This window comes from Mauremys mutica, chromosome 4 (genome assembly GCF_020497125.1).
Source record: "Mauremys mutica isolate MM-2020 ecotype Southern chromosome 4, ASM2049712v1, whole genome shotgun sequence".
Taxonomy (NCBI): Eukaryota; Metazoa; Chordata; order Testudines; family Geoemydidae; genus Mauremys; species Mauremys mutica.
This window is the reverse complement of record NC_059075.1, coordinates 146,312,331-146,337,604: the sequence shown is the minus strand read 5'-3', so window position 1 is coordinate 146,337,604 and position 25,274 is coordinate 146,312,331. Positions and strand designations below refer to the sequence as shown.

Genomic DNA, 25,274 nt, shown 5'->3' with positions numbered 1-25,274 from the left:
AAAGAAGGAAAACTTTTAAAAAATGTCTATTAGATTTCTTTGAAAATAATATAAAATGTTGAAAAAAATATAAAATTTGTAGAGCAATTTAGGAGTTTGCCGCTGAAAAAATTGGGGGAAAAGAGGGAGAAAAGAGAAAACACTTGAAATCAAAATAGTCTTGTTTTCAGGTTTAATGACAATAATAAGAAATTAGCAGATTAAAAATAATGAAACAAAGGCCATTTTTTGGGTGGAAAAGGTTTGTTTAAAAATAGAAGACAACCAGGTTCGTCCCCAAGGGATGCCAGCAATTCCCTCAGAGGTGAGGGTCTTGACTCTCTAGCGCTGTCATGTGGCAAAAACATCAGACTCCCCTTGACATTAGGCATTGGGGCCTAGGCCCATTCAGAATTCAATAGGTGTGAAAAAAATATCTCTTGTGTTCTGGCTCATCTGATCCTGCATTTGGGCTGGAGGAGCCCTCAGACACGGCAGCCAGGGAGTGACAGCGGTAGGCATGCAAGGGGCTGGAGCTGCTCCTTCCCTCAGCCAGGGGCCGATTCTCTGAGCTTGGCACGCGTTAAACCACACACACGCACGCACACAATGTACTGTACCTACATGCAATGAACACACAGGAAAAAATGAAGCTCAAGGTACAGGTCTACTCTGGAAAGTGTCTCTGTGCAAATTGCTGTATGGGTGGGGAGGGCAGGTCTGTGTTTATAATTTCAAGGCGAGGATGTGTCACATGCTCAGTTTATCAGCTCTTGGACTGCCAGCTCCGCAAGCTCAGCCTCTCTAAGATCTAAGAGTCAAGCTGGGATCTCTTCATTTTCCTTGCCCTCACTCCAGAGTTCATCCCCTGGCTCCCTCAATCTCTTCTTGGATCAATGAGCGCTCTCTGGGATTCTCTGCTCTATGTCCCCCCTCTGGATCTGTTTCATTGTCCATCTCAGCCTCCTCTCATCCTTGCACCTTTCATCCGTCCTGCATTACTTGTTGGCTTCTGTTTCTTTGGAACCTGTTCCCCCTTCTTCTGGAACCTTGCTAGTTCTTTGAGGAGGTCCTACCCTTCCCTCAGAAGCCACATGGACTGGCTTCTTCACATTGCTGAGAAGTGGGGATGATCCTGTGGACCATATGACTCAATGACTTCTGAGCCATTCCCACTGCCATCAAGGGTTTTTAAAATAGGTGAATGGTACAGAGTTTAAACATAGAAGTTTCTGGTTATCAGAGAATAACGTACAGATTGAGGGGTGTGAAGTTCAATTTAAGAGTGAGTGGCATAAGGAATATACTAAATATGGGTTCAATTCCCTCCTCTGCCACTCAAGTCCTCTTTGATGTTAGGCAAATCACTTAAACTCCTGGTGCCTTAGCTTCCCACCCATACCACTTGCTAGCCTCACGGGGATGTTGTGAAGTACGTTAAAGATTGCGAGGTTCTCAGGTACTACAGTAAGGGGGCAGATAAGTATCTAAACACAGAGGCCACGTTTACACTTACCTGCTGGGTCGACGCGGCGAGTTCGACTGCTCGGAGTTCGAACTATCGCGTCTGATCTAGACGTGATAGTTCGAACCCCGGACGCGCTAGTTCGAACTCCGGTACTCCACCGCGGCAGGAGGAGTTGCCGGAGTCGACCTTGGAGCCGCGGAGTTCACTTCCGCGGCGTCTGGACGGGTAAGTAAGTCGAACTAGGGTAGTTCGAATTCAGCTACGTTATTCACGTAGCTGAATTCGCGTACCCTAGTTCGACCCCCGACCTTAGTGTAGACCAGGGCAGAGAAGTATAAGCAATGCCTGTTCAACTTGGGGCTCTGTCCCCCTCTGGTGGTGACTAGGCTAATTAGAGATTGATGGGGCTGCTATAAATGGGGTGGCTAAACGAACTGAAAGGAGATGATCCAGAGTTCCCTGGTTTGATCCCCCACTACTGACCACCCACCCAGGCATGTCTGCATTACCAAAGTAAGTTGTTAATTCCTTTGTGGAGCGGAATCCATCGTGCACTGACTTTGCACAGCCAAAGCTTATCGTAGCAACTAAAACTGGCTGATTTGATGCACCTAGAGGACAGATCTGCTGAATCAGAAGGTGTCATTCTCACACTGTCATTTTCCAGAGTAGAAGTGCATTTTGTTAAGACGTGTAGGAAATCCATTAAGGGGGCTTAAGGCTAGAGGAGGGCAAATGATTCTGATGAGAAACTGCTACATTACCTGTGTGCTCTTGCCAGTTCTGGACAGCTAGATGACCGGAACCTTTGTGGACTCGGGTTTATGTGTGAATGACAGTGGAATGTAAATCTACCCTGTGATTAAAGGCTTCTAATTTCTTAGCCCTGTTTGGATCAGCTGCAGAGATTTCTGCCATCCATGTAAAAACCAACTCCTTAAAGGGATCTGTCCCACATGGACAGATTTTAGCCTCCTTACTTTCCGGTGGTGGCAAGACCGAAGGACATAATCTGGAAAGCTCTGGTGGCATTTGGCATCGGGTTTGGTCCTAGTTCTATGCAAAAATAAAAAATATACAAGTGTCAAAATACATTGGCTATACATCAGAGCACACAGCATTCTCTAAGACATGGTGATAGGCTCTTCCACTGGGAGCATTGGCTATAGTGTCCTTTATTTGCACTGTCCTTCCAAAAGAAAAGTTACATCCAACTTCGCCAGTGGCAGCTGACGTTGGGTGGAGCTAGTCCCAAAAATGAGCCATTGTCCCCCAAATGCTCTTGGTCGCGTTGATCCAGTTCTTAGCTAAGTTACTGGGGAGTGGCTGTGGGTGCTGGGGTTAGCATGGCAGGAGCTGGGCACCCTGGGTTCTCTCCCCGCCTATGCCCATGTGGCCTTAGGGAAGTCATGCCAATCGCTCAGTACCTCAGTTTCCGCATCTATAATGTGAGGCTAATAACCACTTACCCACTGCAGAGGGATGGGTTGGGGAGTTAATGCCAAGGCTCAAGGCATGTGGAGACAGACGGACTAAGCGGAGCAGTTGCTAGGGCAGACCAGATGGTTTGTTTTCCAATCTGCGATTTTAATGTCCACAGTGGGGAGAAATAGCGCGCTCCAGCTAGAGCTACGTGCGTAGCACCAGTACAGAGTAGCCCCTCGCACTGTCATAGCACTTTCTAACCTGACCGGCAGCACCACCTGCTGTTCCAGTCCTGAGACTGCACCATAATCCTCCTCTGGGGCATAGCTTTCTAGTCACGTCCTAGGCCCTGCTCATGTCCCTTGGTGTTAGCCTGCAGCCCCCCTGCTATCCCAAGTTCTCCACCTCCAGCTCTGCCAACACCCCTTAATCCCAACTGCACCCTGCCTGCTATTCCAGTGCTTTGGGCTCCCCCCACAGCTCTGCTAATCCTCTAATATCCTGACCTATAGTCCTAGGCTTCCTGTTCACACACTGCTCTGGTGAGGCCCATCAGGCCTGACCTGCAGCCCTCTGCTGTCCCAGCGCTGGTCTCCCCCCAACCCTCAGCTTTGCTGATACCTCTCATCCACAGCTCTGTTAATGTGCCTCAATCCCAACCCACGGCCCCCCTGCTGTCCCAGCCTTGGGGTCCCGCACCAGTTCTGCTGACACCCTTCAGCCCTAACCCACAGCCTCCCTGCTACTCCATCTCACACTTCCCCCTCAGGTTTGCCAGTACACCTCACCCCTGCCCTGACCCTTAGTCTTGAGCGACAGACCAAGTTCAAACTCTAGAGTCCCCCTGACCTATTGATTTCTCGACTCTGCATCTAGAGAACCGTTCAGAGGCAGATCTCCATCAACACCAATGGCCATCTAGCCAAGGACCAATTAGAAAACAGCAGACTCTTGCTCTGGCATCTCCTCCAACCATACAATGGTACGTCTCAGTGGTGGGGCTGTTCCTCAGAGTTAAACCTGCCTCTCTGGCCCTCAGAGATGCCACATCTCAGGACTCTTAGTAGTACTACAACCCTGGATACCACAGTGTCCATGGCCACAGTCCCCACAGCCACAAACAGAACTGATGGGCCATAGCTGTACAACCCTGGAGAGCTACGGCTGTTGCAAATCAACTTGACGTCTGCCATATATATTCCCTTCCCCCGCCCAACTCCTCGTTTTAGGTTTGTAGGCAGATGTGGTGCAAGAGCTGGCATAGAAGGGGGTGCATGTGTGGAGGTGGATATTGTGCATGTGCTGGCACAGAAGGGGGTGCATGTGTGGAGGTGGATGAGTGTGCAGGACATGGTGAAGAGGAGAACTGGCAACCGACGTGGGTTGTGGCAGCCCATCCGTGTTGCGAGTGGCGTTGGGCCTTGGCTCGTTGGCTGTCTCCAATGCTGCCGGCAGTGTGAAGGGGCTAGTACAAGGCACGGCTAGATCTCCTTGTCTCACAGGCCTTGCCCCGCTGGGCACAGCAGCGGGGGATCAGAAGGGACTGGGAGCAGAGATGAGTTAGTATCCCCAGCCGGCTGTAGCTGCGGATAGAGGATGGAGCAGCTTGTGACAGCACCGGGCATGAATCGTGGTGGAGCACAGCCAGCCAGCCCCAGCTCTCAACAGCATCTCCCCAGCCATTGGGGGAAGGGCACTGTGGCCAGGACCATGCACCTATATCTCCTCATCCTCGCTGGCCTTGCTCCAGCGGTGACAGCAGTTGGCAGTGATGCCCAGCAGGAAATTGGTGGCCACGGAGGCAATAGAGACCACGAAGCCCACGAAGGCAATGAAGAGATAATCGTCCAACGTCAAGGTCAAGTGGCAGGCCTTAAAACTCTCCTCTGTCAGTGAGAACAAGGGGGCTCCCTCCACCTCGGGTGGGGCCCGGCACTCGGCCAGCTGGGAATCTGCAAGGAGAAACAGGTAGATGAGAGAAAGGAGAACGTCCTATACACAGGAATTATCCCTTTACCCCACACAGGTAACGTTGGCTCTAGCAGGTCCAATATCCATCTGTTCCCAGCTCTGATGCAAACTCATTGTGTGACCTTGGGCAAGTCACTTAGCTGCTCTGTGTCTCAGTTTCACCGTTTGTAAAAGGAGGCTAATAACATTCACCTACTTCTGTAAAGGGCTTTGAGATCTTTGAATGAAAGGCACAAAGTATAATCCTTGTTAGTAGCTTTCTCTCCTGCCTGGAGTTTCTGGATGGTAATGATGATCCTATTTCAGTGTTGTCCTCTGGGGTAGTCATAGGTTGCTGTGGTGACATTCATAACGTAGTCATGATGCAGCACAACTGCATCAGAATGCCAGTCATAACCCTCTATCATAATGTCATAACATGTCACCAGTAGCTACGGCTGTGACACTGTGTTGCAGTGTAACGTCACCATGGGGTAGCATTGAAAGCTGAGATCTTGCCAAACCAACTGTGACATGAGGTCATGGAACTCAACCCAGCTCAACATCACCATGATGCAACTCAAGGGTGATTACGTCAGGACACGGCGCCCTCATAATGTCACTCTCCAATGTGTCCATTCAATTTTGGTGCTTCCAGGTTTTGGGTGCTCAACTTGAGATACATGGGGCCTGGTTTTCCACCTCCATCTCTGCTTGAATTCCATGAGAACTGCAGTGTCCATTGCCTCTGAAAATCAGGGACACAAACTGGGCACCCAAAATTGGAGATGCTCCAAATTATTGGGTGTTTTGGGATAATTTTGGCCCTGGTGCCATGACACTAGGCAGATGGGTGCAAAACTGATGGGGGTAGATAAATTCACTAGAACTACAATGTCACAACAGTATGTCCCCTTTGCACAATGCATTCCCATCACTAGTCTCCAAATGGCATAATGGACTAGGTGACCTCCTGAGGTCCCTTCCAACCCTGATATTCTATGACTCCATGAGACAAGGTCACCAGATAATGATGTTGCATCAGACTCAAGTGTGTTATTATCCTGAAGTCCTCCATGTGGGGAAATCTTATCAAATGTAGGATAGGAGAGAGCCCTACACAGCAATCGCTGCTGTTATGCAATCAAAGGGCTCACTGGAGAATGCAATGAGGATCAGCAGTACTAGGGGATCCTCAGACCTGAGAGAGGGTGTTTAGATGGAGGCAGGGTCTACTGCAGCAGCAGGAATTCTGGGAAGAATATCCCCTCCCACCACAGCTCCTGCAGTCGGCAGCTTGGGTGATCAGCAACAAGGGCAGGAACTAACTAATAACACAAGAATCAAAAGAGGGCAGGAGGACAGGGAGGAAATGCAGATTGATGGGGTCCCATTGTTGACTGTGAATCTGCCATTGCAAAGGCAAAGCCACACCTTGCAAGACCAGTGGGTTCAAACAGAGTCCATTCCCACCCCGTTCGGTGCTTCTCTCTCCTGCCCTGCAGCAACCACTCTTCTATGCCTAATCCCCCTACCCTATGTCCTCCCGTAACCGTTCAGCAATCCCAGTCCATGTCTCCCGACACATACACAGCTCTGCCAACGCGCCTCAATCGAGTCCTGCAGCCTGCCCTGCTATTCCACGCCTGGGCTCCCCCCACAGCTATCCCAATGGATATGATAGGATACTGGGCTTAGTCAATAGGTTAATTAAGTGCCACACTGGTAAATAGTACAATGGGTCAATGATATGATATTCTTAACCTTTTTCCAGAGGGTATGGCTGGAGAGTCTTGCCCGCATGCTCGGGGTTCAGCTGACCGCCGTATTTGGGGTCGGGAAGGAATTTTCCTCCAGGGTAGATTGGCTGTGGCCCTGGAGGTTTTTCGCCTTCCTCCGAAGCATGGGGCAGGGGTTGCTTGCTAAAGGAGTGGGGGGATCGGCTTAGGTGGCCTGCATCTTGCAGGAGGTCAGACTAGATGATCATAATGGTCCCTTCTGATCTTGAATTCTATGATTCTATGATTCAATGCTCTTCGGTCGCAATCCACATCCCGGCCTACTATTCCAGCATCGCGCTCCTCCCTGTGTTCCCCCCCCCCCCAGCTCTGTTCACGCCCGTCAATCCCAACTTACAGCCTCCTTCCATCTCAGCCCCGGGTTCTCTCCACACACAGCTCTGCCAACGTGCCTCGAGCCTGACCTGCAGCCTCCCCTGTGCTATTCTAGGAGGGCCTATCTGGTTTCACTTGAAATGGACTCTGGGGTTACACCTCCAGGGAGTGCCTCCTGGAGTGGCCTCTAATTGCAGTCCACTAGAGCAGAACACCAGGACTGGATTCTGCGCCCCCTGTAGAGGACTCTGAACAGGTTCCTCTCTGGATCTGGGCCTCCTGTCTTTGACCCTCTGGCTGGTGTTGGGAGGAGACAGAGGCCTTTCCCTTCACACACGGTCCCACCCTGTGCCACGTACCTGAGGTGCAGCGCTGGATACGATTCCTCAGCCACTTCAGGAGCGGCTCCATGGTGCAGCCACACACCCAGGGGTTGCCACCGATCTGTAGAGTCACCAGCACCGGGAGACCCTCCAGGGCTTCCAGGCTGAGGAAGGACAGCCCCCCGTGGCTGAGGTCCAGGTCACGTAGCTGGGCGAGCCCCCGGAAAGCCTGGGGGTGCACCTTTCGCAGACACGGGTTGTGGCTCAGGTCGATCCTCACCAGGCTGTTGGCCTCTTGGAACATATTAGCGACCACGTGGCTGAAGTTGTTGTAGCTCAGGTCCAGGTGGGCCAGCCGCTTGGCAGTCAGGAAGAGCCCGGCGGGCAGCTCGGCCAGGGAGTTATTCCTTAGGTCCAACACCCTCAGCTCCCCATAGCAGGTGAGGTAGCCCGGCGGGATGGTGGTGATGCGGTTATGTGCCAGGCTCAGGTTCCTGGTGTCTAGGGGCAAGTCGGGGGGCACTGAAAAGAGCCGCTGCCCGCTGCAATCCACAACGTGGCTGCGGCAGGTGCAGAGGACAGGGCACCTGGCGCTGGCCTCAGAGACGGCCATCGCCATGGCAATCAGGAAAGGGGTCAGGAGCATGGCGGAGGAGCGGCGGGACACGGGCCCCTCGCCCCACAGCCAAGTGCAGCCTGTGCCCATTTTAGCTGGTCACGAGCAACATGTCGCACGGAGGCAGAACAAGGAGTAAGTGGGAGTCACTCATGCACGAAGGTGGCTACATGCTGGCTGCAGGGGAAGGCCAGGCCTTAGAGCCATTGTCTATCACATGCCAAGGCCACTGTCACTAGCACACCATGCACGTGAAGGGTGGGCCAGGAACGACAGGGTCCCGACTCCTCTGACAACGCTTTAGTAGCCCATTCGTCACCCTTTAAAGGGTGTGAAGTGGAGAGCAAAAAGAAACGTAGCTGTATCCATCAGTCTACCCCTTCTGTTGGTCCTTCAAGTGATCAAAAATGGGAGGAAAGCAACTGAAATCAGGGATTTTTTCTTCCAGTTCATCAGCACCCTTGGGACAATGGCTGGAGCCCATGAAAACAACGTTCTCATTCCCTTTCACGCGTTTGTCTGCGGGGAGTGAATTCCTGTCTTGTTGAAGCTGAGATGGGGCCAAGCCAAGGAATTTAACCCCACTGAAACCAAAGGTCTATTTTAGTTGCAAAGCGAATCCAGCTCTGATTCAGCAGGAGCCACGGGGCCTTTTCCTGGAGTCATATAGGTCTCTAGTGCCCGAGCAGAGGAACGGCATTTGAAATCCAGATAATAGGTTCTTCGCATGGATGGTCAAAATCCTGGAGGCCTCAACTTCAGCCCAACGATATAGACTCCTTGAGTGGCTTGTGCCTGGGACAATCAGGAGAAACTAAGGTTGGAAATGAGCCCTTTCTGAGGCTGTGATTTCTGCAGTCTGGGAGAGGCCCGAGGGACTGGGATGTTGTGGGGTGGGGATTCCAGGAGGAAAGGGAGGGGGCTGGAGTCCTGGGGTATCAGCTGCTGGTTTATCTTTCACTCCCAGTCTCCCTCCCAGCAGGCAGCAACAGGGCTCCAGCTGCATGGCCTGCCGAGGAAACAGAGGAATCAGACTCAGCAACAAGGTTATCAACCAGCTGGTGTGTTCATACACTCATAGGTTCGAAGGCCAGATCACCACTGTGATCATCTAGTCTGACCTCCTGTCAAGGGTGACCAGACAGCAACTGTGAAAAAACGGGACGGGGGAGGGGGGGTAATAGGCGCCTATATAAGAAAAAGTCCCCAAAAACGGGACTGTCCCTTTAAAAACGGGACATCTGGTCACCCTACACCTGTCTAGCGAAGGCCAGAGAATGGCCCCCAAACCATTCCTAGTGTAAAGCGTTCAGAGAAACAGCCCATCTTAACTGAAAAATTGTCAGGGATGGAGAATCCACCACGACCCTTGGCAAATTGTTCCGATGGTTAATTACTTTCACGGTTAGAAATGTGCACCTTATTCCCAGGCTGATTTTGTCTCACTTCAATTTCCAGCCGTGGGAGGAGACGAGGGAATGGCAGGGAATCACCTCACAGTCTCTCGAACTCATTGTTCAGCTCCACCGCCTGTCTGCATCCAGGGCCGGCTCCAGACCCCAGCGCGCCAAGCGCGCGCTTGGGGCGGCCTTTTGCTGGCAGGGCAGCAGGCGGCTCCAGCGGACCTTCCGCAGTCATGCCTGCGGGAGGTCCACCGGAGCCGCGGGACAGGTGGACCTGCCGCAGGCATGACTGCGGAGGGTCCGCTGGTACCGCGGCTCGGGTGGACCTCCCGCAGGCACGACTGCGGGAGGTCCCCCGGAGGCGTGCGACCAGCGGCACGTCTGCGGGAGGTCCCCCGGAGGCGTGCGACCGGCACCCGGCCGCGCCGCCCTGCTTGGGGCGGCGGAATTCATAGAGCCGCCCCTGTCTGCATCTCTCTGCCTTTCACCTTATTCACTCTGCTTCAGTCCCACTCTCTTCTACCACCCTCCCCTGCTTTTATCAGCACTAGACCCCACTCAGCTCTGTCAGTGCCGTTCAGTTCTGACCTGCTTCTCCAGCCTCGGGTCCCCTCCACAGCCAGGGCTCTGCCGTTGCCTCTCCATCCCAACCTGCAGCCCTCTGCTATCTCCGCTCTGAGCTCCCGGCTGAGCCCTGCTCTGTTGATGACCCTCAGTGCTGCCCTGCCCTGGGCTCGCTTCACACACATGCAGCTCTGCTGAAGCCCCACGGATTAAGAGGCAAAGGCCTAGTCAGCTAAGGAAATGGGGCTCCAACCTCACTGACCTTGGATAAAAGACCCTCAAGTTGCACGACGTGCCCAAGGCAAAGCAGGAGCCTAATTCGGAGATGAAGCGTCTGTCAACCTTTCTGATCCTTCAGTCCTGCCCGGCAGCTCTGGCAGTGCCTGGACCCCACACCACCCTGGCAATGCTCCTCCCTGCTCTGCATCATCCCCTACTCTGTCAATCCAAGGCCTCCACCCAGAGCTCTGCCAGTGCCTCTGGATCCTGCCCCGCAGGCTGCCTGCTGTCCCAACCCGGGACCTCCCTCAGGCTCTGCAAAAGCCCCTGATGCCACCCCTTGCTCTTCCAGCCCTGGGCCGCTTTCCACCCCTGCTGAGGCCCATCAGTGACCTGAAGAACCCTCCGCTATTCCAGTCTCTTTGTCCCGGTGTCAGTCTCCTTCCCTTCCTGTCTCACTCGCCCTGTCTGGCCATATTTCTTTCTCTCCATCGCTCTTCCCAAGGACACGCCCTCCTGCGCTCCAGCTCCCACCTTGCCTTCCCTTCTACCCACCCCCCCTTCCCCAACACAGCACCGCCGCCAGCCCCACTCCATTCGGCCAGGAAAGCCGCTCACCAGTCCACCCTCCAGCGCTCTCTGCCCCCCACTTCTCAGGCAGGTGCCCCTCTCCCCTAGGGCCTCAGCACACCTACCGCCACACAGCCACTGCTCACCCTCCTGCACCATCCACGCCCGGTCCTCAAGGCACAGACCCTCAGGACAAACGCGCACCCGGCTGGCTGCCGCCCTTTAGGACACACCCAGCCTGCACACTCGCTCCCAGCCCCCTCTCCATCTCCTCTGCCTTCCCTCCCCCCCCCCGTACTCCGCCCAGTTAGCACAAGCCAGATACTCACTCCGGCCCAAGGAGATCCGCAAAGCAGCTGCGATGCAGACAAGTATCTCCCCTCTTCCTGGGCATCCCCATGTTCTTCAGCCCGGCAGGCGTCCTTCTCCTCTTCTCGGTGGCTTCTAGCTCCTTAGGCAGCACCCCGGGAGCTCCCCCTTGCCCTTGTCCCTGTCCGTCCGTGCGTCTGTCCGTCCCTCTCTTCAGAGGAGTGGGTGTGAGACAAGTGGAGGGAATGGCAGTGTCTCTCCTTGAATTGCAGCAGCAGCTGCTGCTGAGTCTGTTAATTCATCCAGGTCTTTCCCCACCTCCTCCTCCTCCTCCTCCTTTCTCTCTCAATCTTTTTTTTTTTTTCCTCGAGGGCCAGGTACTGACGTGGCACTGTCTCTTAGCAACTGCCTCCACATCTCTGAGCAACAGGGGAGCTTGCTGCAGACCCCACTGAGCGGAGAGAGGAAAATGGAGGAAGCAAACGGGGGAGGGGGGGGATCAATGCCACCCACGGGGATCCTAAGGACACAGAGAGAGACAGACACACAAGCGGGGTGGGGGGTGACATGCAGACAGGCTGGGGTAAGGGAGGCAGAGAGAAGAGCGAGCAGTGAGCCAGAGCAGATGCAAACAGAGATGTGGAGACAGACAGAGGCCATGGGGGAAGAAAGGGAGACATGGGGAAAAAAATTGAAGCAGAGAATGAGTAAAGAAGGGCCAGGAAGGAAGAGGTGAGGAAGAATAAGCTGCCTGCGATGGGCCCTTCAAGGTCATAAAGCAGCTGAATGAGGAGAATGATGTGGTGGAACTGCCCAGCCTGGGTGTACCATGTCAACATGATGGAGCTCTACTGTGACAGGGAGAGGCTGGTACTGGCCATGTGTGGCCACGGGGAGAAGGGAGAAGATCCCCTGGTGGGTCTCTTTGAGACCGGAGCCGGCCCCTTGCTAGAATCAATACCCCTTTCTGACCAGCTAACCCCTGCCCACCAGGCAGAGATCAGAGAGATGCTGCATTCGTACCAACAACTGTTTTCCAGCCGGCCTGGGCTCACTAATCAAACTGTCCGCTGGGTGGAGATGGGAGCCGGCCCTCCCATCAGGTGTTCCCCATTCAGAGTAACTGGGAACACAGCCCAGGCCCTGGAGGGAGAGGTCAGAGACATGCTGGCTTTAGGGTGATCAAGCCATCCACCAGCCCCGGGGCCTCTCCCATGGTGGTGGCACCCAGGAAAGATGGGTTGATCTGATTCGGTGTGGCCTATCGGAAGCTCAGTGTCTGGTGCCTACCCCATGCCTGGGCCTGACGAGATCCTAAACAAGTTGAGGGGGACTCGGTACCCTACGAACAGGGATCTCACCAAAGGCTACTGGCAGGTGCCTTTGGATCCAGATGCCAGCTTGAAACTTGCTTTTGTCACCCCTTTGGGGCTGTACAAATCCCTGTTCCACCTTTCGGCCTCAAGGAGGCTCCAGTCACCTGCCTGCGCCAGGTGGATCAGTTACTGAGGGGGATGGAGAGTTTTACCCTAGCGTACATTGATGATATTTGTGTCATTAGCCAGACCCGGGAGGACCATGTGTCCCAGGTGAAGAGGGGGCTGGGTCACCTCCAGGATGCAGGGCTGACTGTAAAAGCTGGGAAGTGCAAGGTGGGCATGGCAGAGGTGTTGTACCTGGGCCACAAGGTGGGGAGCAGCTGCCTAAAGTCAGAGCCCGGCAAGATGGGGGCGATCAGAGACTGGTCCGCACCCCAGACTAAGAAACAGGCCCAGGCCTTTATTGAGATGGTGGGGCACTGCCCCACTTTAGCTCTGGGTCAGCTCCCATCGCGGAGTGATGCAAGAAGGAGAAGACAGACAAGCTGGCCTGGACCAGAGGGCTCTCTGCACGCTGAGGGAGGATCTGGTCAAGGGCCCGGTGCTGGGAAACCCAGACTTTGACAAGCCCTTTATGGTGTTCACCGACACCTCAGACACAAGGCTGGGCGTGGTGCCGATGCAAGTGGGGGAGAAACACCCCATCATGTACCTGAGCAGGAAATTGCTGCCCCGGAAGCAGAGCTATGCTGCCATAGAGAAGGAATGCCTGGCCCTGGGGGTGGCTCTTAAAAGGCTGCAGCCAGAGCCATCTGGGCAACGCTTGACTGTGTGAACACTGACCACTCGCGCTGCCGTGGCTGCACCAGCTGCAAGGGGCCAGTGCCAAGCTCCTGAGGTGAAGTCTGCCTCTCCAGGATTCTGACATGGACGTGATCCATGTTAAGGGGGGTGCAAATGTTATAGCTGATGCTTTGTCCCAGAGAGCAGGGCTTGAACTTCCCCAGGTCGCTGGCTAAAGTGACCCTGCTCAGTTCGGTCTCGAAGGGGGAGAGATGTGACGTAGTGGGGATTTTCCCTCTTATGTTGTATGTAAGCCTATGTGAGTTGTACTGTTTTGCACGAATACTGTGTGTGCCTCAGTTTCCCTGTGTGCTGCACCAGTGCCTCGGTGATGACTTTGGCTGACACCCTCTGGGGCAGGTGTGGCTGCTCCAGCTGCCTGTATGTGTGCTATGGCCAGTGCCCTTCGTAATCTGAGACCCAGGAGGGGGATGCAACCAGGTGACGACCAGGTGACTTTTTGCTCAGGAAGCGAGACAAAGACAAGGAGGAGCAATGGGGGTGTGGGAGGTTGGATCACTGGTAGCTGGGCTTTCTGCTTGGGGAACTGGAAGAGGGGGAGTCCAGGGCATCTGGCCTGGGACTTCCCAAGATGGACTTGGCTGAAAGTCACTGATTTCTGGGCTAGCAAGCTCTGTTCTATGCTGTGTTCCTGTCGACTAATAAACCTTCTGTTCTACATGCTGGCTGAGAGTCACTGATGACTGCGGAGTTGGGGTGCAGGGCCTCTGGCTTCCCCAGGAGCCCCGCCTGGGTGGACTCACTGTGGGAAGGGCCCAGGTGGAAGGGGATGCTGAATGCTCTGAGGTCAGACCCAGGAAGGTGGAAGCTGTGTACGCTTCTTGCCCTGGCGACAGTATGCTCAGAGAAAGGAGACATGCTCCCACAGAGTCCTGGCTGGCTTCATATGGAGTAGTTCCAGAGCATCACCCCGGTGACTCCGTGACAGGGGGCACACAGGCTGGGCATGGGAAAGCCAGCCTGAAGAGGGCTATTGTCCTCCCCCCACTCCAACTCATGTTGGCTTTCCCCTTGCAACCTTCCTCTCCCCCGACGGCCTGTTGCAGCCTCCTGGGTCATCTGAGTTGGTTATTTCTCAGGCACACCCAGGCTGTTGTTCTGCCTTCCCTGTGTGCGTTTGGCGCCCTCCTGGGGTGTCTCATCCTCTGTTTTCTCGCTGCTCAGTCGCTGGCATCCGGCTGCCAGGCAGATGGCCAAGTCCCCTGGAGACCGGGTGACTTTGTGTGTGGAGCTCTCCCTGTGGTAGGCATTAATTGGTGCTTATTTTCATTTCAGATCACACCAGGCCTTAAGGGCAGCTCCAGGGGGTGGGTGGCATAAAGGCAGATATTTTAGCTAAATCTTGTTCGTTAGGGATAAAACTCAGCACCGGCTGCTTCAAACACACTGCTCTCTGCTACTTTTATTGCTGTCATTATTAGTATTTATTTGTGTATGCTCTGCCTACTCTTCCACTCCTGGGGCGGCTACGCCAGCTCGAGCTTCCGGAGGCTGCCTCCCAAGCCCCCAAACAAACAGGAATATTTGAGGAAAGCAGATGCTTTCTGCAACAAACATTTATTTAGTCAAAAATCCAATTTTCCATTAAAAAAAATGGCAACCAACCCGGCTTGTGATTACCAGTAGGAAAGCAGCCTTTACGATGGCCGTCTGCAGTGGGACATGCCAGAGTCATAGGAACAAGTCAGCCTAGAAGCCACCTCTGTTTGACAGTAATGGAACTATGGGTCACCAGGTGGTAAGACCATTGCTAACAAACCTCATGCTCAGAGCCTCTTCTCAAGCCCAGACACACATGGGCCTGGAAGCACCACCTGAGTGACAGCAATTGCTCCTCTAACTTTCGTTGCATCTTGGCTTTCATTCAGTTGAGCAGGCTGGCGCTGCTGATCATGTTCCTTATTCTGTTGCGCAATCTCACTCTAGTGTAACATGTCTCAGGCCATATCTAGCTTACAGAGCCCGGGCTTGTATAACTATGCCAGCACAGCCCCCTGCGTAGCCCTTATGTGCCTTTGGCTGGTGTAGTAATACCACCTCCCTGAACAACATTAGCTAGGCCAAGAAAGCACTCTTCTGTTGGCATAGCTGCATCTACTCTGGGGTTTTTATGTAGCTAGGGATGTGATATTTTTCACACTCCTAGCCAATATAGCTATGCTGGCATAACTTTCTAGTGTAGACCAGGCCTCAGTGTCTCCCATGTTCCTTACCCTACAGCTCAGTGGAAGGAGGAGGGTTACAGGCACAGATCTCCAAATTCAGGATTTAGGAGCCAAAGATCAAGGAAGTCAGGGTAGAGAAAAGGCAGCACACTGAAAAGACGAATGCAACGTGCCATATAGATGTTGATGTTCAAATGCTCAGCCCAGCCTAACTGCTCCTATTACCAGTATTGCTAAATCCAAATGTTCAAAACTCATGTCAGACCTCAACAAATCATGAGATTTAAAAAAAAATGAAACAAAGTTGGGGTGATTTTATTTGCTTTCTGGTTTTTTTTAACTTTTAGGCTGCACTTCGGGTACATGTTTACACTTTTCTCTGCAGGCAAAAGGGCTAGAAACATTCACTCCCCCATCCCTCCTTTTAAAAATGAAAGCTCAGATTCACACATATTCCCAAGCCTGACCAGCTGGGGCTCCAGGAAATGCACCAATTACTGTGTGAGTTGGCAGTACTGTGACTTCCAGGTAGCTGATAACAGCGTCAGCCAGGGCAAGATCTGTAATGAAGGTGGATGAGATTCTGAGCCTCACACTGCAGGATTCAAGGTTCAGGGCCTTCAACCTAGCTCTCCTACAACACAGGGAGGTGCCCTAATCACCAGGCTATAGAGCCAGTGTTTCTCTCTTAGGAACTTCTACACTGCCTGCTCCTTATGGTGGCATATAGTATCCATACTCTACATGCCCCCCAGCATGGGTATAAATAGCAGTGGAGGTGCTGAAGCATTGCTTAGGTGAGTAAAGACATGCCTTGAATTTCTCCTGTTGGAGCTGTTCCACTTTGTATCAATAATTAAATATTCATTGGGCCAAGGAAAGTTAGAGCACTTCTTTTGTGTGTAGGAGAGCCAGGTTCAAATCCCTAATTTGGAGCTGGGATTTGGGCCTGGGTCTCCCGCACTCTGGGTGAATGCCATAACCATCAGGCTATTCTGGGCAGGTCCACCCTTGCGTTTTTTCACAAAAAATGTGGGTCCGTTTTGCATCGGAATAAAATCAAGTTCCAAAACCTCGAAATTGTTTGTGAAATGGAATTCCTTGTTTTCCATCCAGCTTTAGTGGCCAGTTATCTCATGATCATCTACAGTGGCCTATCATGTACAGTGAGTAGTAGGTCTGACAGAAGAAGAACCAGTGGCACTATATGCATAAGGCCATCCTCTGAGCAGAAGACGAGTCACCCAACATAACCCTCTGGGGCCTGTCAGTGCCAAAAAAAGAAGGGTGACTAAATCCCACTGTCCACAGCCAGGTCAACAGTGTTTCAGAGACAGCTGATTGAAAGCCAGAATGGACACTTGATCTTTGTCTATCACCAACAGGATATCATCAAACAAGGAGATCAGGACTATTTCAGTACCATGGCCAGATCTGAAACCACAGTTCCAGGGATCCAAGGACTCCAGGCCTGTTTCACCACAACAAATAATCACCCCAGTTCCCCCCCTCCCCAAAAGAGCAAAAATAAAAAAAGCTTAGAGGCAGAACATCCTGGTGCGGGACTTCTTTGGCACATGTGGAGCCAACCCTCCTCTTGCAGGAGCTCCTGATACAGATCCTACTTTGGGATGGATGAGGGTGGGGAAGGGCAGAGGAGGGGCTTGGTTGAAGAGGTGTGGCCAGAGTGGGAGGTTCCTAAACCCTAGTTGTTCTCCAGCTGCTGCAAAACCCATAGTGGCCATGGCAACAAGATACAATTTAGGGCAAACTGGAAGCCCCAGGATAAAGGAGACACAATCTGGAGTCACTCTGCTAGATTCCATGCTGGAATAGGGATGGATTGAAGCTGGGGAGTTCACTGCTGAGGGCATTATGGAGCTGGACGGGAACAGATTTCCCATTCCATGAGAATTTTTGACATTATGAACAATGTTCCTGTCCTGAGTCAGGACAAAAAGTTGAAATCTCAAAAATCCCCCCGAAAGGTTCAAATTGGGCCAATCAAAATGGTTTATTCTGAAAGGATTCATTTTGATTTAGATCGTTTTTTCTTTTACATTTTTTTTTACTATAAATTAACTTAATTTTCAAAATGAAAAGAATTCAACCCCCAAAATGTATAGTTTGAAAATGTCAAAATAGGATGTTTCACCAATTTCTAAATTTTCTTTTTTCAAACAGTATTCAAAACTGGGAAATTCATCAAAACGGAACCTTTCCCACAAATGATTTGGGTTTTGAGAAGCCGGCGTTTTCCAATGAAATAAATTTTGTCAAAAGATTCCCGACCAGCTCTGTTTGCGCCAAGAGAGGATGTCCTGACAGTCCCTCATTTCGGAAACACTGGTGTAGCCTCTTCCCTTTCCCCACCGGTCTATTGTACAATTGGGGAAAGGACAGAGCAGAAGTGAGTCCAGGCTCCATGGCCAACTGCCAGTTGGGAACCAATCGCCAGTGAGTTGGCACCACCCAAAACAAGTATGGGGGGAAGGTCTCTGTGGCCTTTAGCTCCAAGGAAAAGATTTCGCTGTCTTTACCACCTCACAGTTTACTTGACTTGCTACAGGTGCTGTCTGAGATAGTTGAAAGGTGCCCTGCACTGCCCAAGATATGGGACTGCTCTCAATTGTCCTGCTGCTCTTGGTAGGTTGGCAGACTTTGGATCTCCCACATCCTACAGACAATCACAGTTCTATAGAGTAGTTGGGACAGTTTATCTCGGTTTTGTTTTTCCCAGTGTGGACTCCAAGTAGCTACTGGATTGTGTGATTATGCCCCATTTTCTTTATGCTGAAGCATCCATCTCTGTTCTCTCATTAGCCAGTAGGGTGTCATACAAAGAGGCTTGTTACCATGATGGCTCATCATCCGTCTTTAAGTCTGAGGGGTCATTCCAGGCAGAATATGACGGAAGGAGACATGCTAATCCAGATAGTGAATAGATTTAAGGTGTTGTGCACAAAAACCTGCACATCCACTCTCCTAGTATCTCTTCTCCACCACACTCCTTTTTGTGTCTCTGTTTCCCTTCTCTTGTCTCCCCCCTTTAGCTGTACCTGTCAGATTTTCCACCCTTCATGGGCCACCAGCTTCATGATGGGCAAGAACAGCTTTGATGTCAACTGCCAAAAGCAATGAGCCTCCAGATTCTTTGGAGACGGGAACGATCTTGCATGGGACAAGGAGAAGCAGGGGGAAAGCAGTGGTAACAAATGCAGAAACCCAGGGCAGGGATGCAGAAGTTCCATGCAGTGAGGGATGAGGCCAGGGAGCCTGCAAAGTGGTTGCAAAGGAGAGAATATCTGATAGTCTTTGGGGGATCAGAGCTGCTGGAAGGGAACCCCAGCAGCAAACGTGTCACCGGTGGCATGTGTTTGGCCTGGTATGATCACTTTGGAACGTCCAGCTAGGATGTAGTATCTGGTATATGGTATGTGCATTTCAGTGTCAACATTTGTGTGTGTGTGTGTTGGGGTGGGCTGTCTGCCTGTTTGTGCTGAGCTGTCACATCTGCACAGGTGTTTGTTGTTGTCAGGCTGTTATGATTGCATGAATGTTTGTCTGGCTTTCATGTCGGTGTGTGGGCCTGTTATGAGGTAGGGTGACCAGATGACAGAGGTGAAATATCGGGACGTGGGGGGGGCGAAGGGGGCGGGGCAAGGCGAGCAAAAAAAAAAAAAGAAGTCGGCGGCGGAGTGAAACAAAAAACCCGCCAGAGCACAGGAAAAATTGGTGGGGGCTGAGAACCCACCGGCAGCTCCACGCCCCGCTCCAGCTTGCCTCTGTTCTGTCTCCACCTCCCCCCTCGGGGAGGGAGGGTAGCAGCACGGAGAGCGCCCCCCCCTCAGCCAGAGGGACCTGCCAGGGGGCCAGGTGAGACCCAGCAGTGCTAGCCTTACCTGGAGCGGCTCCCAGTAAGCAGGCAGGTCCCCTTCCTCTGGCTCCTAAGGTCGCGCAGGTCGGATCAGGTTGAGGGGGGCAGGGGGGCTCGCTGCCGGCGCCTACAAGCCCCACCCCTGCAGCACACAGCAGAGACCTCCTCGCCGCCTCTGTGCATGCCTGGGGAGTGGGGCTGCAGCACTCTGCAGGCTTCTGCCGGCGGGCGGGCGCCAGGAGTTCAGCTGTACTGGCCCAGGAAGAAGTAGTGAGCGGCGCCGGCAGCATCAACTTGCGTCCTCCACCAGACGGTTCCCCGATATCGGGACAAAGTGCGTCCCGACCCATGGAAGATCGGGACGCGGGACAAGTCCCCTAAAATCGGGACTGTCCCGATAATATCGGGACGTCTGGTCACCCTAGTTATGAGGTGTCATGTCAGCATGTGGTTGTGTTGCGTCTGCATATGAATTTGTCTTGGGGTGTTGACTGTGCATATGGATTTAAGGAGGGATTTTGTACTGGTTGCTGGGTATGTGAATATGCATGCACTGGGGTGTCATCAGGCCTGTTAATTTGCCTGTTGTGCATGCATGTAGCTTTGTGTTAGTGAGTGGTGTGTGCCTATATGTTTGTTTCTGTCTGTTAAATCTGCCTGGGAGGTTGTGACAGAGTGTCACCTCTGCATGTGTTTGTACTGGGCCATTGTGTCTATGGCTGGGTTTCTGTCTTTGTGCATCCCTGTCAGGTGTCATATCTGGCTGGGGTAGGGTTGCCAATCCTCCACGATTGTCTTGGAGTCTCCAGGAATTTAAGATTAATCTGTAATTAAAGATTATGTCATGTGAGGAAACCTTCAGGAATACATCCAACCAAAACTGGCCACCCTAGTCTGGGTGTGTGCACTGGAGCACCATGTGTGCATGGGGGTGCCCCGTGTGTGTGGGTCTGGTTTGTATTTACCTTTGTGATGGGGGTGTTGTGTCTGTGCGTGGGTTGGTGTCGGGGTGTTGTTTTTGTGCATGTGTGGGCTGTGCGTGTTTGTGTGTGGCCTGTCCACAATTATAATTGTAGATCAACCTAGCGACATTGAAAAATTCACACCCCTGATCAATGTAGTTAAGCCATCGTAACCCCCAGTGTAGATGCGAGGTCAAAAGAAGAATTCTTTTGTCAATTTAGCTGCTGCTGCTCAAAGAGGTAGATTCCTACAGAGATACAAAAACTTTCATCAATATAGGAAACATCTACACACTGTGTTAAAGTGGGATAGCTGTAGCACCATAGCTGTGCTGCTGTAATGCCTGTAGTGTAGACATAGCCTGTGTGGGGTGCTGCATTAGCAGCCTAATGTGGAAGGTTTGCTGAGGTGGAGGAGAGGCACAAGAATCCAGCCCAGCTGTTACAAAGCTTAGGGGTCCAACTCTTGCTTACCGTGCCAAAGGGCCTGAGGTCTCAGCGGTGAAAGAGGGAATTATGGGGCTTCTCTTATTTGTATATAGAACCTCCACCCTAGCACACACACAGGTTCTGGGCTCCATGCAAGACCCCTTGGGTACAGCCTGAGAGGTACAAGACAGACAAATTGCTAACAATGGGGCCTTCTGGTCTTAACTTCCGTGAAGTTTTCAAATCTGTGAGGAGCCCAGCTGAAAAGCATTTAGAGAGAGGACCTTTCACCTCCATGTCTCAGGCACAGAATGCCCCACTCTATCCGAGGCAGAGGGACCAGCCCTGTCTGCTCCCTACTGCATCTGAGCCAGATGCCGCGCGATCATGGGCCTCTCAGGCATCACAGGGTTACCACCTTGCAAATGGCCATCCCAGAGCCTCCTCTTGTCCCGTTCCAAGAGATACAGCCCGTGGGTGGGCAAATGCCAGCTGGCTGCAGCCATGACTGCCCTAGTTCAGTCACTAGCACCAATGAGGGGTGAGCTGGGCTTCCCCTTGTCACCCAGGAGCAGACTGCTGAATTTGGAAATCTGTGCCAGCCCCGGGTAGCCTGCATGGACAGGGGTTACCTGGCCTTTCCAAAGCCCCCACGCTGCCCCCACACCAAGCCTGGGAAGTCCCACAGGCAAGCATGGACCCTCAATTGCCCTAATGTTGGGAGCCCTGGGTCTCGAACACCAGACCACTGAGGAGCCTGCGTGTTCCAGCCTGCCACCCGAGGACCTGCTAGAAGCCACCCGAACTCGAAGCTCAGCTTTGGCAGAAGACATGAGTACTGGGATCTGATTAGCAAAATGCCAAGGGCCCTTATTTGGCCCTGGCTTCTATTTACGCCAGGCAGAGGTATAGGGAGCTGTCTGTGCCACTGGGGCTTCCCTGGCTTAGGATTGTTTTACGGGCACTAGCTGCTTCTGCCACTTGACTCTGACATCCTGGTGTCCAGACCCGGCCTGCACCTGGACCTTGGCCCTTTTCTGCTGGGGATGGGACACCCATTTTTCTGGGGCCCCTTAATTTGCTGGGACCTATTGGCTAATCTGCCATTGCTCCTAACCAGGGCCAGATTTACACCTTCCATGCCCCTAGGCACAGCATCTTCAGCCCCTCCTCCCCCAACCCGTTTTAGAGCAGTAAGGCGCCCCGAGAACGCCGGTGCCCCAGGCACGTGCCTACTGTGTCTAACTGGAAATCCGGCCCTGCCCCCAATAGACCCATAGAAACGTAGGGCTGGAAGGGACTTTGAGAGGTCACCCAGTCCAGCCCCTGTGCTCAGCTCTTAGAGGTTCTGTCCTCAATACCACACTGGCTCCCTGCCCTCGTCCCCAGAGCTGCCAACACTCTTGGTTCAGGTGAGACAGTCCTAGGTTCTGCCGTGTTCCCAGTCCATGTTTCCTAAGGCAGATGCAGCCATGTCATGCTCAGAGTACAGAGGCTTTTGCTCTGGCTGCTCAGCAGCACTGGCTCCCCACCGACTGCTTCTCTGCAATGCTCAGCAGGAGGCTGCAATTGAAGCTGCCAGGCAGTGGGAGCAGAGAGTGGGCTCCAGATCCCGTGCTGCGCCTGGCTGAACAGCAGCTGTCAGTCCCTGGGGAGAACTGGGAGCGGGAGGAGGAGATAACACAGAAGAGATGCAGAGGGAGCCTGTAGTGGGGTGAGCACCCACTCCAGCCTGGAAGGGGTTGGAAAAGCCCTGCAGAGGGCTGGGGCTGGTAAAACCCTGGCTGATTGGGAGAAGTGGCTGCAGCTGGGGCCATGCCCCAAACTGAGCAACAGGGCCTTATAAGAAGCAACAGTCTCTCTCTAGCGGTAGAGGGAGAAGGGCCTGTCTGCAGGGAGCTAGAGGCAGGGTACCTGAGTGGAGCAGGGCTGGGGAAAGGCAGAGGAGCTGGGGAGCTCCAGCCTGTGGCCTAGTAGAAGGCCAACAGGTACTGGGGGTTGCAGAGGGTAGCCCGGGGTAGGCAAAGGCAGCAGGTCCAGACCCTCCTTGCCAGTGATGAGTGGCTGATACTGCAGCCTGCCCCAGGGTGCAGGGGCTAGACAATGACTGGCATACACCGAGGCAGCTTTCCAGGCTGGAGCGCCCCAGCTCCTCTGCCTTTCCCCAGACCTGCTCCACTCAGGTGGCCTGTCTCTAGCTCCCTGCAGCCAGGCCAATCTCCCTCTACAGCTAGAGAGAGACTGTCTGGCTTCTGGCTTCCCTGGCCTTCTTATAAGGCCCTGTTGCTCAGTTTGGGGCGTGGCCCTAGCTGCAGCCACTTCCCCCAATCAGCCAGGGTTTTACCTTCCCCAGCCCTCTGCAGGGCTTTTCCAAACCCTTCCAGGCTGGAGTGGGTGGTCACCCTGCTACAGAGCCCCTTCGGGTTTGAAAGGGAGGATCAAATGTACATTCTGGGTGGTTTTTCAAATCTGAAGTTCCACTGAATACACACACGGGACCTCCTGCCAGTTCCCAGGCCTGCCACAAATTGTAAGAAGTGTCCCTGCTACAAATGTGCCCTTCTGGGTTGTGGAAGTGATCATGCACACAGAGCTAGAAGCATGCAAGCCGCAGGAGTTGTGGGCCCCACTCTGTGCACTGCTTGTCAGTCTGTTATTTTTAAACAGTGGATTCCACCATGTGTGATGCTCCAGTGCCACCTGATGGGCCACTGGATGAATAGCAGTAGGGAATCCATCTGTGGGAGTTCCCCGTTTAGGTGTATCCCTGTAGGAATCCGTTTCCTCTGCAGTGCAGGCCAGGCCCCCTTACAGCAAGGAGGCTGCACAGCTGAAAAGATCAGCTGGGAGAGGATGCAGGGAGGTGTGATTACGGCTCTGGATTGGCATGCGGGAAATTGGTTTCGGTTCCCAGCCTGGTCACAAGCTCACAGTGACTTTGGGTACAACGGCAATAATAATCCTGCCTTTATCCACCTTTGCAAAACCAAGTTCTTTGGGACAGGAAGTGTCTCTTGCTACACGTGTAGCACCTGGCACAATGGGGCCCTGATCTTACGTGAGGCCTCTAGATGCTGCCTTTATGATGTGCAATAAAGTGCATTGTGAGGCCACTTGTGCAAAGGCCTAAAATGGTTAGACTAAATTCTAAGGGTGCTGGAGGTGCAGCAGCACCCCCTGGCTGAAGTAGTAATAACAACCAAATACATGGTTTCCATCATATACAGTGTTTACAGTTTTGTTCCCTGGCTTGCAGTACTCTCACTATAGAAAATGTATACTCCAGCCATCCACCAAGTGATCCCATAGCTGACTCCCTCTGCGTAGGTCCTTATACTGTTAATGCACAACCTGCAGTGATTTATTGCGGTTATATGTCTCCATTTACTAGTGCCGGGAAGCTTTCCGTAATGTGTCCTTCCACTAGGAAAAGTAGTTCATATTGAAAGGGGAAGTTAAAAAAATCAGAGAAATGGGGTATAAATGTCCTGTGAAAGTAGCTCTGATTTTATTTATTATAACACTTTTTATTTATTATCACACTTTTCTTTCTTGGCGTCGTCATGAAAAACAGCTGCTCAATGTGCTGCAGCAGTCAAAAAAGGCAACAGAATGTTTGGAAGCATTAGGGAAGGGATAGATAATAAAACGGAAAATATCATATTGCCACACTATAAATCCATGGTGTGCGCACACCTCGAATACTGCGTGCAGCTCTGGTCGCCCCATCTCAAAAAAAGATATATTAGCATTGGAAAAGGTACAGAGAAGGGCAACAAAAGTGATTGAGGGTCTGGAACAGCTTCCATATGAGGAGAGATTAAAAAGACTGTGTCTGCTCAGCTTGGAAAAGAGGCGACTAAGGGCTGGTCTACACTGGGGGGGGGGGCGGGGTCAATGTAAGATATGCAACTTCAGCTACGAGAATAGCGTAGCTGAAGTCGATGTATCTTATTTCGACTTCTCAGCTGTCCTCACGGCGCGGGATCGACGGCCGCGGCTCCCCCGTTGAATCTGCTTCCGCCTCTTGCCCTGGTGGAGTTCCGGAGTCGACGGGGAGCACGGCGGGGATCGAATTATCGCGTCTAGGCAAGACACAATAAATTGATCCCCGATAGATCGATTGCTACCCGCCGATCTGGCAGGTAGTGTGGACGTACCCTAAGGGGTGACCTGATACAGGTCTGTGAAATCATGACTGGTGTGGAGAAAGTGAATAAGGAAATGATATTTACCCCTTCACATAGCACAAGAACCAGCAGTCACCCAGTGAAATTAATAGGCAGCAGGTTTAAAACAAACGAAAGAAAGCATTTCTTCACACAGCACACAGTCAACCTGTGGAACTCTTTCCTAGGGGATGTTGTGAAGGCCAAAACTGTAACTGGATTAAAAAAAGAATTAGATACGTTCATGAAGGGCAGGTCCATCAATGGATATTAGCCACAAAAGTCAGCGATGCAATCCCATGCTCTGGGTGTCATTAAGTCACTGAGTGCCAGATGCTGGGACTGGATGACAGGAGATTGATCACTGAATGATTGCCCTGTTCTGTTCATTCTCTTTGAAGTATCCGGCATTGGCCACTGTAGGAAGACCGGATACTGGGCTAAATAGATGATTGGTCTGACCCAGTGCGACCATTCTTATGTTCCCTTATTTCAGGACCCTGGATGTCTGGGACCCCTTCCGCCTGCTCTCATCCCCCTCCTCACCAC

At 52.5% G+C, this 25,274-nt stretch overlaps 1 protein-coding gene across 4 annotated transcripts; it reads right to left on the bottom strand.

The window, feature by feature from the left end:
• Positions 1 to 1,777: 1,777 nt before the first annotated feature.
• Positions 1,778 to 11,248, bottom strand: LRRC55 (leucine rich repeat containing 55). 4 transcript variants are annotated; one of them, XM_045012497.1, is made up of 4 exons: positions 10,961 to 11,248; positions 10,105 to 10,156; positions 7,296 to 8,884; positions 1,778 to 4,824 (listed from the first exon to the last, which is right to left on the bottom strand). In XM_045012497.1, exons 3-4 carry the CDS (start codon positions 7,963 to 7,965, stop codon positions 4,589 to 4,591), a joined length of 906 nt encoding a protein of 301 aa, XP_044868432.1. In that variant the 5' UTR covers positions 7,966 to 8,884; positions 10,105 to 10,156; positions 10,961 to 11,248; the 3' UTR covers positions 1,778 to 4,588. The 4 variants fall into 4 exon arrangements, with proteins under 4 accessions (XP_044868432.1, XP_044868431.1, XP_044868434.1 ...); XM_045012496.1 differs by lacking the exon at positions 10,105 to 10,156; XM_045012499.1 differs by lacking the exon at positions 10,105 to 10,156 and having other exon boundaries at positions 7,296 to 8,670.
• Between the last annotated feature and the right edge of the window lie 14,026 nt (positions 11,249 to 25,274).